At 38.9% G+C, this 14,378-nt stretch overlaps 1 protein-coding gene and 1 long non-coding RNA gene across 4 annotated transcripts in view; one reads left to right on the forward strand and one right to left on the reverse strand.

Annotated features, from left to right (window-relative positions):
• Positions 1–9,790, reverse strand: part of LOC120744030 — a 23,729-nt gene extending 13,939 nt beyond the window's left edge. The window contains exon 1 of the long non-coding RNA XR_005698287.1: positions 9,597–9,790. This is a non-coding gene — a long non-coding RNA (uncharacterized LOC120744030). The remainder of the gene's footprint in view (positions 1–9,596) is intronic.
• Positions 8,496–14,378, forward strand: part of LOC120743988 (putative helicase mov-10-B.2) — a 34,010-nt gene continuing 28,127 nt past the window's right edge. For 2 of the 3 annotated variants that reach the window (XM_040048076.1, XM_040048077.1), the window contains exons 1-7: positions 8,502–8,980; positions 9,861–9,963; positions 12,584–12,765; positions 13,116–13,212; positions 13,307–13,448; positions 13,551–13,803; positions 13,903–14,013. In XM_040048076.1, the coding sequence (XP_039904010.1) occupies positions 8,847–8,980; positions 9,861–9,963; positions 12,584–12,765; positions 13,116–13,212; positions 13,307–13,448; positions 13,551–13,803; positions 13,903–14,013 (1,022 nt within the window). In that variant the 5' untranslated portion in view covers positions 8,502–8,846. Of the gene's footprint in view, positions 8,981–9,860; positions 9,964–12,583; positions 12,766–13,115; positions 13,213–13,306; positions 13,449–13,550; positions 13,804–13,902; positions 14,014–14,378 lie in introns of all 3 variants that reach the window. The other variant, XM_040048078.1, reaches the window with a different exon arrangement.

A 14,378-nucleotide genomic window follows, 5' to 3' on the forward strand; every position in this document is an offset into this window, starting at 1 on the left:
ATTGTCATAGTTTGGGGCTACACTTCAGCCAGTTGTGTTTAGGATTTTGTCTGATCCAAATATGGTATTTCATGAATCAACCATCAGACACTATAAAGTAGAGCAGGGCGATATGGCCAAAAATATTTATCACGATATATATTTGAAAATTTGCGATAACGATATAACTGACGATATAATTGATGCGAGACAAAATACTCCACAACATTACTAGCGCAAAAAGACAACCTTCCATTTATTTTCACTTAAACAAGAAGCTGTTTTTTATGTACATTAAAGCTTTATAAAAATTTAACAGTGCAATGCTGAAAGTTTAACCAAAAGGCATTTCCAGTAGAAATGGGCTGACATATCCTGAGCATAACCATGTATAATATCCACTGAAGTTAAAAAGAGGTGCTTTGCAACATTAAACTGCAGTGTGCAGTACGCATTTTTCGGACCATAAGGTGCACGGGATTATAAGGCACATTAAGCGAAACAAAGCAGTCAGATAAATCAAACTTTATTAAACTCATTCTTCTTGCTTCCTCCACTTCTGTACCATTGATTCATTACTGTTGAATTCTCTGGCAGCTGCTCTATTCCCATGTTGTTGCAGTATATTAATGACTAACCTCATATTGTGGATGGATTATCTCAGTTGTTCTCCTGACTGAAGTTTGGTCCGTTTACAGCATCCTGCCATGCGATTGCATTTGTCCCTAACCATGAGGAACCTTCACGTTAACTTTTATAAGTGGAAAAGTGTTAGTGTTCGTCCTCCAGCTTCACTGTTTATGTTATGCTAACATAGCTGTGTCGCTAGCGATCACGTAGCACATCATTATATACCAGCTAGCCCAACTTCAGTAACCCTACAAACGTCACTGCTGTTTAGTTTCCTGTCTTCATTTATGTTGGACGTGATAGCAGAGCTGTACGTTTGAATTTTTTCAGAAATCTCTCAGTCAGAACATGCTATATCATGCTTAGGTAACTAGCGAAACTAGCGAGCTAACTTCCGCTAGCTTCCTGCTAACTTCTAACTCCGTTAAATGTAATAAATTTTGTTTTCATGGATGCCTGGATGTTAAACTTCATAGTTACACCTGGTAAAGCAGCAATGCTGATCGTTTTATTAAAGATGAAAGAATTTAGACAGTTTTTAACTCAGTGATGCTGCAGTGTTTGTTTGACCTGAAGTTTACAGAGTTTAGGACTGAAGATGAGGTCTGAAGAGAACGGGCTGACTGCTTCGAGGTGATAGAATGGAAACAGTAAATTTAATATTCACTCTTTACAACTAAGGTATGCAGAAGAGCATCTCTGAATGTGCAACATGTAGAATCTTGAAGCTACAGCAGCGGAAGACCACACCAGCTGCCACTCCTGGAAATTAAGGCTATAGTTCACACAGGCTCACCAAAACGGGACAACAGAAGTGGATAGATACATAAGATTAGAACTACGTTCTTGGCACACCTTTAGCCTCCCTGTGTCAACTGAGCATTGTTAAAATGTCACAGGCTACCTGAGTACTGTTGCTGATGATGTCTATCCTTTGATAATTACAGTCTACCCACGTCACAAAGCTCAAATCATTTCTTGAACATGACAGGTTACTGTACTAAAATGCCTTCCACAACTATCTAACATCAAGAAGGGTTGTTTTTTGTTTTTGTTTTTCATATCAAAGCACAAAGAGAAAAGTTTTTTACTTAACAGCTGATTTATACAGGAAGAGCCAATAGCAAGTCAGCCTATACTGATATATACCATATGATATCTCACTGAAGGTCATGAAATATCTTTTCAGACATTTCTCATCAGTCTTTTTCCCCTCTTTTTCTGTTTTTTGCTCTTCCTCACCCTCCAATTTTTTATGGTTTCTTTTTTCTTCTCTTCTTTCAGGTATTTATAGTTGTACCAAATTATTCTCTTTTCTTTATTAAATTTAATTTTCTTTATTAGATTTTTGCTACATTCTCCTCTGGTTGATTGTATTTTTCCTCCCTGTCTTTATGCTCATTCTGCAGTTCTTCATTTTGTGTTTGTCTTTCCAAACTCTTCTTTGTCAGAATTGGTCCCTTTGTACCAGAAATCTCTGCACTGGATCATTTGGTATGTGCGATCTCTCGGGGTACAGGTTTCCTTTCGACAGACTTCACATACCCTTTAGAGCCAAGGTGTACCTCAGACTTATTGCTGAGACTTAGTGCCCCAGTGAAGAGGTTTAAACAAATCCTTTGTATTTTGGATAGAGTCACAAACAAAAAACACAAACACACTTTGTCCACACAGCAAACAGGATCAATTTAAAAAAATCCATATCTTGAATGAAATCTATTAATTATAAGGCCTCGTCTACTGTAAATATACCACTCACCTTTATCTTTTTATGGTATTCTTTCTCAACTGAAACATGAATCTAATACAAGGGATCCACATATATGAAACACATGTACTACACTCTAGTCCTGGCCCAACTTCCTGTCCATTTTCAGCTTAAGAGTTTACTGATTGCTTTTAAGGCTCGTAATGGACAGACCCCAGTTTATATCACTGGTGTCGTTTGTTTATGTTCAGCTCCCAGGTCTCTCAGATTTACTGGCATAAATCTCTTACATGTCCTAAGGTCAGGCCTCAAACGAAACGGTGACAGACCTTTGCAGCTGCTGCACCACGTTTGTGAAATTGGCTACAGCTTAACACAAAAGGAGTGCCCTTCATCTCTGCTTTTGAGACTATAGGCTCAAAACTCATCTTTATTCTCTGTCCTTTCCATCCCACTTATCTCCTGTTTGCTGTTACCTCTGTAACTCTGTCTCCTGCTGTCCTCTGGTGGTTGTTGTAGTTGTTATTCATTTGCTTATTGCCGATGGCCTCTTAATTCCGTGTCCATGTTTTACATAATTACATGCACATTTGTGTATATAGGTAGTCAGTGAAAGCTTTGTTTAAATGTTCTTTATAAATAAATTTGACTTAAATCTATTAATATCTAGATAAACAGACAAATTAGAAATGTATTTCATTATTTGAGTGAACAACAAAAAATAATTTTAAAACTAAAAATAAAATAAAAACGTTCAAATGGAAATTTGATTTATAGAAACAGCAAGAGAAAAGGGGGGGGGGGGTGTTACTATTGAACTGTTGCTTCAGCATTTAAGGGGTTAAATCATGATAAGAGTCTTAAATAAAGATGATATCACTGAGTATTCTGTGAACTTTCTGTGCTGTTTTTCACAAATGTGCAAATGTTCTCATCTCTCTGCTTCGAGGTTCATGTGTGTCAGCCAAACACCTCTAACACATCTACTTTATTTATTATGATTATTTGGATTTTATGTTGATGTAAATCTGATGTTTTGGTGTCAAAAATGGAAATCTAAGTATTCTTCTATTTTCTACCACTTATGCGGGCATCCTATTGTCATTCTTATTTAATTGCTTAAGTTAATTACTTTAAACCTAAATCAGCAAAAAGTAAAAAAAAAACAAAAAGGTAATAGTAGTTTATTGTGGGTCTGCACTTCTGTGTGTATATAAGACCAAAGCAAACACACTTCAAGCCTGACACACATTGACCTCAGGGTTTCTGTGGGACCCTTGAGTACATGTGCTTTGTTTTAGGTGAGCAAACTGCACCACCATGTGAACCCACAGCAGCACTACAACTAAAGTGCTAACTGGTCGTCTTTTTTTGAAGACTAATTAGGTGTCATCGCTTTTTTTTTTTTAAATCACATCACATAAACACATCTACCAGACAATAGCTCACGTAATTTAACTGTTTTATTGTAAGTTATTGTGTAAAGTTCATATGTAAATTGAATAAAAATGAATGAAAATGCTGAAAAATCTAGAAGTGCACTGGTGCTGATTTTAATAGCAAAGGTTAAGTGCAGAGCTGTAGTAGCTACAGAGGGACAAAGCTGCTGAGCCATACCATGAAGTTATAGGAATGAGTTGATGAAGGTAGGTTAAGAAGAGACGTGACAATCAGTGAGCAGCAGTTTGGCTTCATGCTAACAGAAAACACCACAGATGCAATGTGTGGAGATCTTTAAAGATCTATGGAAAACAGAGGATGGTGCCAAGAGAGTAGCTGTGGTTCTGTATGTGAGGGTGGTGCAGGACAAGTATGAGGACAGTGAGACAGTAGTGATACGTGCAGTGGGAATGATAAATGGCTTTGAGGTGGGGGTTGTCCTGATTCAGTTTTGATGCGCTGAGAATAAACAACCAATACATAACAACAGGCAATGTTCTCTGCAACTCTGTACAAAGCTTCCTGCTCTGCACAGTTTCAGTCTGGGTAAAGAACCTAATGACCTCTGGCACAGTTTATAACTGAAAGGTGGCCTCGTTATTAAATGCATAAGACAAAATACACAGCAAATAAAACATAAAATATATTTTCCTAACAGGGTGGTATTACATGAACGATCAGTGCCTCTTCTTGTTTGTAATGGTGATGGGTGGGTTGACTCCTGAGGTCAGGCAAGTCTCAATAAACTGATGTTTGCTGACGACATTGTGAGCTATACTGAGAACAGGAAGGGGAGGGAGAAGAGCCTGGAGAAGTGGAGCAATGATTTGGAGAGAAGAGGGATGAAACTCGGTAGAAGCAAGACCACATACACTGTCACAGTGAAGACGCAAGGTGTAGAGATCAAGAATGGATGAGTTTAAATACCTGGGGTCAACTATTCAAAGCACTGGAGAATGCACAAGGGAGTGAAGAAGAGAGTGCAGGCAGGATGGAGACTAGTGTCAGGCTTGATATGTAACAAAAGGATGGCAACAAGAGTGAAAGGGAAGATTCACGTGATGGTAGTAAGATCTGCTGTGATGCATGGTGTGGAGAGAGTGACACTAACAAAGACAGGAGGTGAAGCTGAAGGTGGCAGAGTGGAAGATACTAAGACTTGTTTGGTGTGAGCAGGGTGGGCAGGGTTAGAAATATATCAGAGAGAGTCAGGTTGAGCTGTGTGGAGATGAAGTTAGAAAGCCAAGGCTGATTGTGACATGCGCAGAGGAGGGATAGTGGATATAATAAACAAAGGATGGTGAATATGGAGCTGACAGGCAGGAGAAAAAAAGAAGAAGACGGAGAAAAGACTTGATGTAGTAAAGGTCTAATAGTAGAGGCCTGTTCTGTTACATGCTAAGGTGAGACAGAGACATCTGCTGTAAAGGTAGCAGTCAGAAGAAGAATAAGTAGAAGAAGCAGAACATTTAAGCTCTGCATTTGAATTCATATGAAATATTTTTTAATTCCTAATCTCGTGCATTTTGGGGTTTGCGGTTTCTATTTAATTTGTTGTATTTTTTACATTTTTTTATTATATTTGTATATATAATAGGGAAGCACCACACAGGGGAATGTGAAAATCGTATAACATAGAACATATTTTTTTACACTCTTAGAAATATAAGGCGCAGAAAAGGCGACTGATTGAAACCCTCAGTTAAAGTTATCAGGCCCTATTCCATTTTCTAAAACATGCCGACTTGTTTGATAAGACTTGAGTTTGTTTCCTTTTTTGGGGGTAAGGGTATTTATAAAAAGGGTTTACATATTTATCTAATACGTAAAATACTCCCAGTTTGAGGTTATGAGGATGCACAAATCCTTCGGAGGTTGTTTTAGCAGGAATCAAATGTGATACAACAAAGATTTGGTGCTACTTGCTCTGGTGACCCCATGTGAAGGAAGCAGCTGAAAGTAGCTTTTCTTTGGATTCTTTTTATGAACTGCAAACCAGTTGGTTATGGTAATGTACCATAGGGCACATATGGACCCAGCACCATGGGGCTTAGGTGGGCAGCCCACTATAGGCCCCATTACTGGAGGAATATGTGGGGCACATCTGGCCCTGTGCTGTTAGGTGGGGCCCAAATAGTGCCCGAAACCTACAGTGTTGGCATATTGTTAGTTTACTGCAGGCCTACATGAGCCCCCATTGTGGCCTCCTCTCTGCTTTGCTTAGTGTGGGCAGTCCACAGCCGACCCACATCATGGGCATGTGCCCCACTGGGCACATCTGGGCCCTACATTTCCCAACAGGACTGTGTAAAGTGTGAGTCTGCAAACCTCTGCTCTTGCCCCACACATGACCCAAGGGGACAGGTTCTGACTGAGAACCCATCAGCTGTTTGAACTTTTCTTTGTGGCTTAATAAAACTCTTATTCCTTGTCTCATGAACCACCTCAAAGCCAAGACAAAACAAAAGGAAGGTTTTAAGACAAGTTGTCAAGCTGACCCTGTTGTTATATTCTGTGTCCATGTAATCTTTCAAATATGCCACATGTCCATGCACAAGGACATTGCTTCTGATAAGAAATGTTTTGGCTGTATCGTGTGACCATGGACGATGGAAAACTTGTCTCTATAAAGACAAGGTCACAAAGCATGCAGATTCCTGTCATACAGTTTGCATTGTTGTTTGACCCTTTTGCAAAGATTACTGAAACTCATAAAGACAACCCGTTTGTGTGAACCTCAGTTTCTATCAGATTTTGCCAACAGAAGCTCACACATCCAAAGGAGCTTTGAAGAACATTTAATTAATTAATTAATTAAAACTAAAAAAGAAACTCAAAACTAAACAAACAACGCGCTGCCTGCTGGAGAGATTAGAGAGAAAATGTTAGCTTCCAAGTCTTTTTAAACAGTTAGCTGAATGCCAACAGGTGTGAGCTGTCTCTGCGCCTCACACACCTGCCTGCCTCCTACACAACACCAGAGAGGGGAAAGAGCGCACAGAGTCAGTAGGGTTGTGTATTCTGTTTTATCTTGTTTTATCTTTATCTTGTCCAAGGTTTCATTTTCAAGGTTTCCCCTTTTAATTTCATTTGCAGTCGATTAAAGTTTCCACTGGTGTGTAAAGGCTGCACTTTGGCCTTTAAGGGGCTCTATCTCTTTCTTTGTGTCCTCTTTTTGTTTTTCAAGAAGTCTCTCTTTGCCCTATTACCAGAAGTAGAAGAGTCACAGGGCTGTTGGTACTCGCTTTGTACCTGGTTCAGTTTTTTTCAACCACTCAAACGCATTATGAAATGTAAAAAAGGGTTTACCTTTTATTTTTCAGAGTAATGATTAATAATGATTATTAATTGGCTGAGCTAACAGGTGTTAATGCTCAATGAACACTTAAAAACAGTATTTATCAAGCTAAATAGGCATAAACAATCAAATCAATACAGAACAGTCCTCTTAACACAGTAAGTGGCTTGATGAGAGTTTTTATTCCACACAACTGTGTACTGAATCACACAACTTGTTTCCTTCTTTTTTGCAGATAAGTATCTCTGTGTGAAGTGTATGTAGTGTAAAATTAAACTATGTCAAAAAATGAGGAAAAAAGAGTCTAAGTATCCTGTTTTTTCTGTAAGACAAATGGTTTCTGCTGACAACAGAGATTGAGGAATACAACCAGAATGTGGTTCTTTGTTTAGACTCATGAAAAGCAACACTGAACATCTTGTTCTGTGTGTGATGTGACTCATACAGACTGTGGTGTCAAAGCTAAAAAATCATGGTTTCTCTGGCTGAAACCTTGACGACTTAGGGCCTTACTTAAAAAAAAAGTCATGCATGTATAATTTAAAAAGTCCAACTGAAAGTACTATAAACAATACTCGGCGCATGCTCAGCATTTCAACTCAGTTTGTCAGACTCAGAGTGAACTCTTGCTCAGGCAGAGGAGCCCTGTTTTAGCACTGACATGCATTCAGACACCTCATTAACGTCTCGTATGAAAACACGGCATCAAACTGCTTATTTGTGTTTTCACTGAAAGACATAACAACACGTTTATTTTGTCGTTTTTATTTGTCTCTCGTCTCCTTAGACCGCTTCTTCCGCACTTATATCTGTTCTACAACGTGCACGAGCGCGCAGGGGAGGCAGGGGAGGGGCCGGTTGCGTTAGGAGACTTGATTGGACAATCCCGTTTCAGAACAGAAAATGACCCAATGGGCTGCAGTCAGTGTTGTCAGTGTTTGTAGGGCCGGTGCGCAGCCACAAGTGGGTCGGGCCACAGGGCAAATGCCCGATATGTCAGATTACAGGTCGAGGCCTGTTTGCGAGCATGTTCGTCGCTGTTATTGAATTTCCATGGCTTTGATAAACAGGCGGCTTGTTATTACCACCTAATGGCAATGTTTTGCATATCATTTTAAGCGAATATATATCTGTCTTCCTTTCTGTCCTTGATCCCACTTTAGGAGTGGGATGATGGGCCAGAGTATAAATCGTGTTTTAAGTCATAAAGCTCAATGCATGCTACAGCTATACCATTCATTATGCTTCTTTTTCTATTTTTGAGTCAATAATAAAACAAAAACAAATTAAGACAAATTTAATTATGGGCGTTGTGTTGACCCATTTTGATTCAAGGAAAGAAGTTCAAGGAAGGTAACTCAGCTTGTCTCGTGCCATTACAATCAGTACGTGGTTTCAACACATATTAGAGCGAGATAACAGTCACGCAATTAATAGTGACGTGGCAGAGACTGCCTCGTCCTATGGAATCGCTTTATTGCGCTGTTATGTTTTGTTTGCAGATGCTCTCAGATGATTTTGCATCTCAGCGCATTAAGTTTCATTTCTCCGGCCTGACTGACTCTCTGGGTGTGCCTGCTTTTAATCTCCGAGCATGACTGTTTCAGTACGCAGCAGATAGCATAGAGGGGCTCCGCCCATGCGGGCGGTCAAGGAATAGAAAGCTAAAGCCCAGTCTTAGGGTATTACTTTATGAAATAAACACAAGCTGTGCGTTGATGCGTTACATCCGCATTTAGACGATCGGCACGGACGATTTAGGATATACTCTGATAATATCAACTATTGATCATGGTTAATGTGAAGTTATCTATCCGCTGCCAAATTGGACTCGAGTTCTTCGAGTTTTTGAAGAAGACTAATCGAGTATCCATCACAGACAGGATTCAGCTGAGAGACATTTACAACAATGAGTTCCGGATGAGGTGGGTTCTTGATCACTGTTATTTATAAAAGTATCCATAACCAAAAACTGCAGTAAAAGTTGAAGTACTGAATCGACTTCTTGAAGTAAAAGCCAAAAAGTGCAGGCTCTGAAATGTACTCAAAGTAAGAATGTAAAAAAGTAGGTCCTTGAAGGAATTCTATCACCTATTTTTGTGCAAAGGTAACTGAACCTTGTGCCAAATTAATATAAGACTGAAATCAGTCTGTTATGTAGGATACCAGCAAAACAAACAAATTTATATATATAAATTTTTCTTCTGATGTCTACATTGTGGAGGGTGACTTTGCCTTGAGTACAATCAGAGGTTAAAGTGGAATTCGGCTGGTATGGAAACCCTAAGATCAGTTGTAGTCGTTTAGTGGGGAAAAGAATGATAACTCACAATTTTATGATCGGCTAACCTGCTGCTCTTTGTGGATTTACAGAAATGAATTGAACAAGATGTCAGCAGATGTTTCACAACCTATCTCGGCTTTTTTCCATTTCCTAAACAAACAGCATTGGTATAAATTTTACAGGTCATACACAGATGTGATTGAAAATGACGACATTAATCTTTAAATCTGTATCAGAAATCACTGTGCAGTCCTTACCTTTACACATAACCCCTCTTTTTCCTTTTGTCTCCTGTCTGTCTTACAATTTTCTCCATCTCTGACTGAAGTTAGAATTCTCTCCCTGAAAAAGCAGCAGTACAGCAGGTGGACCTTTCGTTAGCAACACTGTGCGGCAGACTGCGCACAGTTTGTGTTTGCTGATGTTTGTTGAGTTAATAGAAATGTTGCATTTGATATTTTCTGCCACTTGAAAAGTGAACTTACTTTGTTACCAATGATATTCTTTTGTAAACACTTCAGGAATCCAGAGGCCAAAGATCCAAACTTTGGGTCAGTCCTGTATGCCCTGAAAGTGTCCAACAAAATAACAAGACGAAGAGACACTATTCGTTTCAACTCCAAGGTATGCACTATATTTCATTATCTGTTATACCAGAATCTCTAACGGTACATGTGTTTCTTAACAATTACTGATTTCAATGATTGATTGACTGATTGATTTTTTACCATAAAACTTACATTTTCACATTTTATTTAAGCACATCACTCAGTCTTGTAGTTGAGATAACAAGGCATGTCTGATATTTTTTTAGAATCTCTCAGTGATACAACTTCAAGTGAAACATTTAAATTTAAAATCAGTTAATCATACAGATAAATAATGTTTATCTGATGAAACAAAAACAAAAACAAAATACTGGAGGCTGATTATAGCCCAATGAAATTAATGAAATGGTGTATAATAATATAATAATATAATAATAATAATATAATATTTATAATACTTTACCCAACAATGCCTTTAGTCATTGTTGGGTAAAGTCCAGATGGCAGCTCGTGGATTGAGGTAGGTGTGGTGCTGGTGTTGAGTTGGTGATCACGTGCCACACTGATGTTCCCTTAGAGTCAGTGCTACAGTGTCAATGGAAAATTGTATTTAGTAGTCAGTATAATCTTTTAGTGATATAAGTTTGCTTATGGTAGGATGCTGTTTGTAGTTATTTGGTAGTGACAGGATGTGTGATTTTTAGCAGGCTTGGTTCACCCCCACATCCTGGGAGCATGGGAGAGGTCGTACCTTGTTTTATTGTTTTAACGTAGCTATGTCTGTTTTAGTCTAAGTGCTTTAACTGCTGGACTTCCTCACCGTGCCATCTAGGGTGGGGGAGACTACCCTCTTTATGACCAAGGATGTACCTTTTGTGCTTTCATGTTATATGACCCTTTGATCAACACACACACACACACACACACACATACGCTCAATGGAGTATAAATAATGACCGGGGCAGTTCTCTCACTGGAGTCTCTTAGAGTGGAGGCTGCCCTTGCTAGCAAGAAGTTCTGTGTGTTTCTCTTCTCTGAGTCTTTACTGAAGAAGTGTTTTAGAACATTTTCCCTAACATACAGTATAAAGAAGAACAGGGCTTTATTTGCAATGTCTATTCCTAAATTGTGTTTACTTCAAGCGTCAGGATACAGCTAATCCACTGACATTATACAAATGTTTTCACAGTGACTGTGAGGCATATATACCACTTAGGCATCAGCAAAGACTTCATTGTTAGCTGTTACTTCCTGTTTCTCCAGTGCACAATAGTGAACATATTTTTATTTGGTTTTCAAGGTTTTATGTTTTCAACATTTGACAATAAAATGAATAAATGAAACAATTTTTTCCAAATTGTGATGTTTTTACAGATATAATACAGGTCATTGATAGTAGTCGTAGTTTCTCTGACAGTGTTTATCATTTTGGTAATTTCCTTCTGTGACTTTTCCAGAATAACTTTTGTATTTTAATATAACCGTACCAATAAAACAGTTATCTGCCCTTCCATTTTCATACCTGAGAATGCCACAGAGTTAAATCTGGGCTACGCAGGCTTATTATTTTTTTATGTAAAAAGGCAAACTTCTTGGTTATCACAGAGGAGGTCAAAGAGTAAAGCTATTCTCAACCTGTTATATGTTGATATATATGAGTGTTCATATCTTATCTCATATCTTATCTCATATCCCTCCCCCTTGCTTGGCTCTTGCTTGCTCACAAGGGGTCGTCTGATTGTTGGGGTTTTCTGTGTATTATTGTGTCTGTCTGTCCGTCCGTCCGTCCGTCCAGCATTTTGAGCACTTTTTAGCTGTTTTCGTGCCTTTGGAAGGATTTTATCAGCAGGATAGCACGAAAACCATCTAAGAGACCATCATGAACTTCACACACGTGTAACAGTTGAAATCAAAGTGATGATTTATTTGGAGGGAGTGTGCTTTGAGCCATGAGTACTTAATAAAGGTTATCCCAGCACAAAGGTAGAGCTGCAATCTGTTCTTTTAGCAACATAAATGTTACATCAGAGAAATTTATTGAAATGGGCTTTTGAAATTAGTATTGTGAGTTTTAAATCATGATGTGCCATCTACTGTACACCTCATGTATTCTAACTTCAGTGTTAGAGGAGGTGCAAGTGGAAGCAAAGTTCATATTTACAGTAAACATTCTTACCCTAGTTTGCTATTGACAGAGGGCAACTGTTTCCTTGTTTTCAGCATGTTTGACCTCACCTCATAGTAAAAAGTCAAACAGGATCTAAAATACATTAAGGTATTATTATTATTGTCTAAAACAACACTGGTTCAGCTTGCTCTTCTTCTTCTTTTTTTGTATTTGTTAATAGGAGGATCATTAATTGTGTTATTAATGGTTAAAATAAAATAGCTTTTTTTTAATAGGACAACATTTTATAGGACTTAATATTCTTAAACTGTCCACAGGAATCAGTTTAAAATTTTGAAGTCAAAGCGAGTTAAGGAATCAGAGTTCACGTAAGGACAGGATGCTGTCACTTCCTCAAAAATACATCCTGTTGTCTGAAGAAAATACTTCAGAGTTTCTTAAGACGACGCTCATTCTCTTTCTTGGTTGCAACTTTATAAGCTCAGATAAATAAAGCCAGAAACGTGACAGTGATTTTTCTTTTTCTAAATCCTAAAATAAAACTGACATGAAGTGATGATCCACACAGGTCAAAGCTCTTTACGTGGACCAGTGGCAGTGGCAGAGAGACCGTAAACCGACGCCTGCCCAGAACGGAGCAGCCAGTCCGGGGATGGGACAGACAGCAGCCTCTGCAGATGAGGCAGAGACAGGAGTAAGATACCGGAGGAAAACGGCCAGTCTCCTGATGAACAAACTCAAGTCAGAGAGGTAACCTGGCAGACTCCTTTCTGCACAATGCAACTCACAGTGTGAACATGCTTTTTATTTTTAAGGCAAACCATTAGGAATGTTTTTGTTTAATGAGTAAATGAAATGTGAAACATGGGAAAACACAACTCATGTGCTGTGGCAAACAGGCCAGGCATGTATGCAGAACATGGAGGTGCGAGTGTGGCTACTTCAGTCCATTAACCTCTGTCACTCACTCAGAGCATCCGCCTCTGCTGCCTGTATTACTTCTGCATGCAGCTAGAAAAGAAAGGCATACGTGAAAGAAGTGGCCTGAACCCCTGCAGTAAAACAGTGAATCAATGCCTCTGATCTTCTCCCACCTACAGAACCCACTTCATATCTGACAAAAATGGGATCAGCATCACATCCGAACGTTCGTTTGAGAATGGAAAACTTCACTTACGTGTGGAAGAGACCTTTGAGGTATTTAAGCCATCAGATTGCAATGTTCCCCGATATACATGTGCTTACAAACAAACAAAGAACAACTTTACAAAATGATGTGTTTTGCTAACAGAGTGAGATAACCCTGCATGTGAAGAACACTGGAACAGAAACTGTGTATTTCACCTACTACACACCTCTACACTGGCTCAAGTGCTTGTCGCTGGTTGACGAGCAGAAAGTGACCAAACAGAACCCCCTGACACTAAAACCAGGTGACGCGAGCATCACAGATAAGCTAGCTCGTTTGACTCACATTTGACTCACAGATTACAGGTAGAATTTGACCATTAATGCACTCAACATCCGGGTTTCAGGTGACAGCTATAAAATCCAGGCTGTCTTCCGCTTCAGCTTGGTTGGTTTCTATCCAGCTACACTCGCCTTTGAATTCAAACCAGACCTGCAGCCATCCTCTGCTGCATTTTACATTGTGCGCTTTATTGAGGCTGAGTGTGTAACTTCCTTGGGACTGGAGCTAGCACCTACAGCCCCCTACAAACCTCGCTCCATCCCCGCCTGGACTCCTGAGGTTGATTGCATGACTGTGGATGGGGTGCCACCTGAAGGGTACTACGCTTTATTTAGCTGTTAAACGTACTCTGTAAATGTACAAAAATACATTTTCTGTCTCTTTTATAATACTACACCTTTATTTGTCTCCTTAAGGCTGTCAGTAATGCGTCTAAAATATGTGGTTAAGCTGAAAGAGTATCGAGTACCATCATACATCCGTAACCTCCTTACATCACTGAAGTACTCATCATTCAATGCTAAAAGGTAAGAAAGAGCCTTGAGATTGTGGTAAATGTTAAATGGTAGTTTGCCTCACTTATGTTTATTTTCCATTAGTTTTTTATGAGGTTAAAGTGTTTTAAAAATTGCAGTGTTATCAGTTTGTTGTCAGTGTCTTCTGATTTCACTAATCTGGTGACATCTTTTATGATATTTAACAATGATCTCTTTTAAGACAATAGGACAAAAACATAGATTAACTAGAGGGGCAGTGGAAGAACATACACCAAGGCAATGTTATTTCAATTCCATTCTGCACTAAAACTAATTTAGTCTTCTTCTTTTTTTTTTTTGAACACCTCTCCACCAAAGCAGTTTTGCACAACGTTTCTGTGTGTTATCGATTGTAA

The sequence above is a fragment of the Simochromis diagramma genome, unplaced genomic scaffold, assembly GCF_900408965.1.
Source record: "Simochromis diagramma unplaced genomic scaffold, fSimDia1.1 OVJJ01000387.1, whole genome shotgun sequence".
Taxonomy (NCBI): domain Eukaryota; kingdom Metazoa; phylum Chordata; class Actinopteri; order Cichliformes; family Cichlidae; genus Simochromis; species Simochromis diagramma.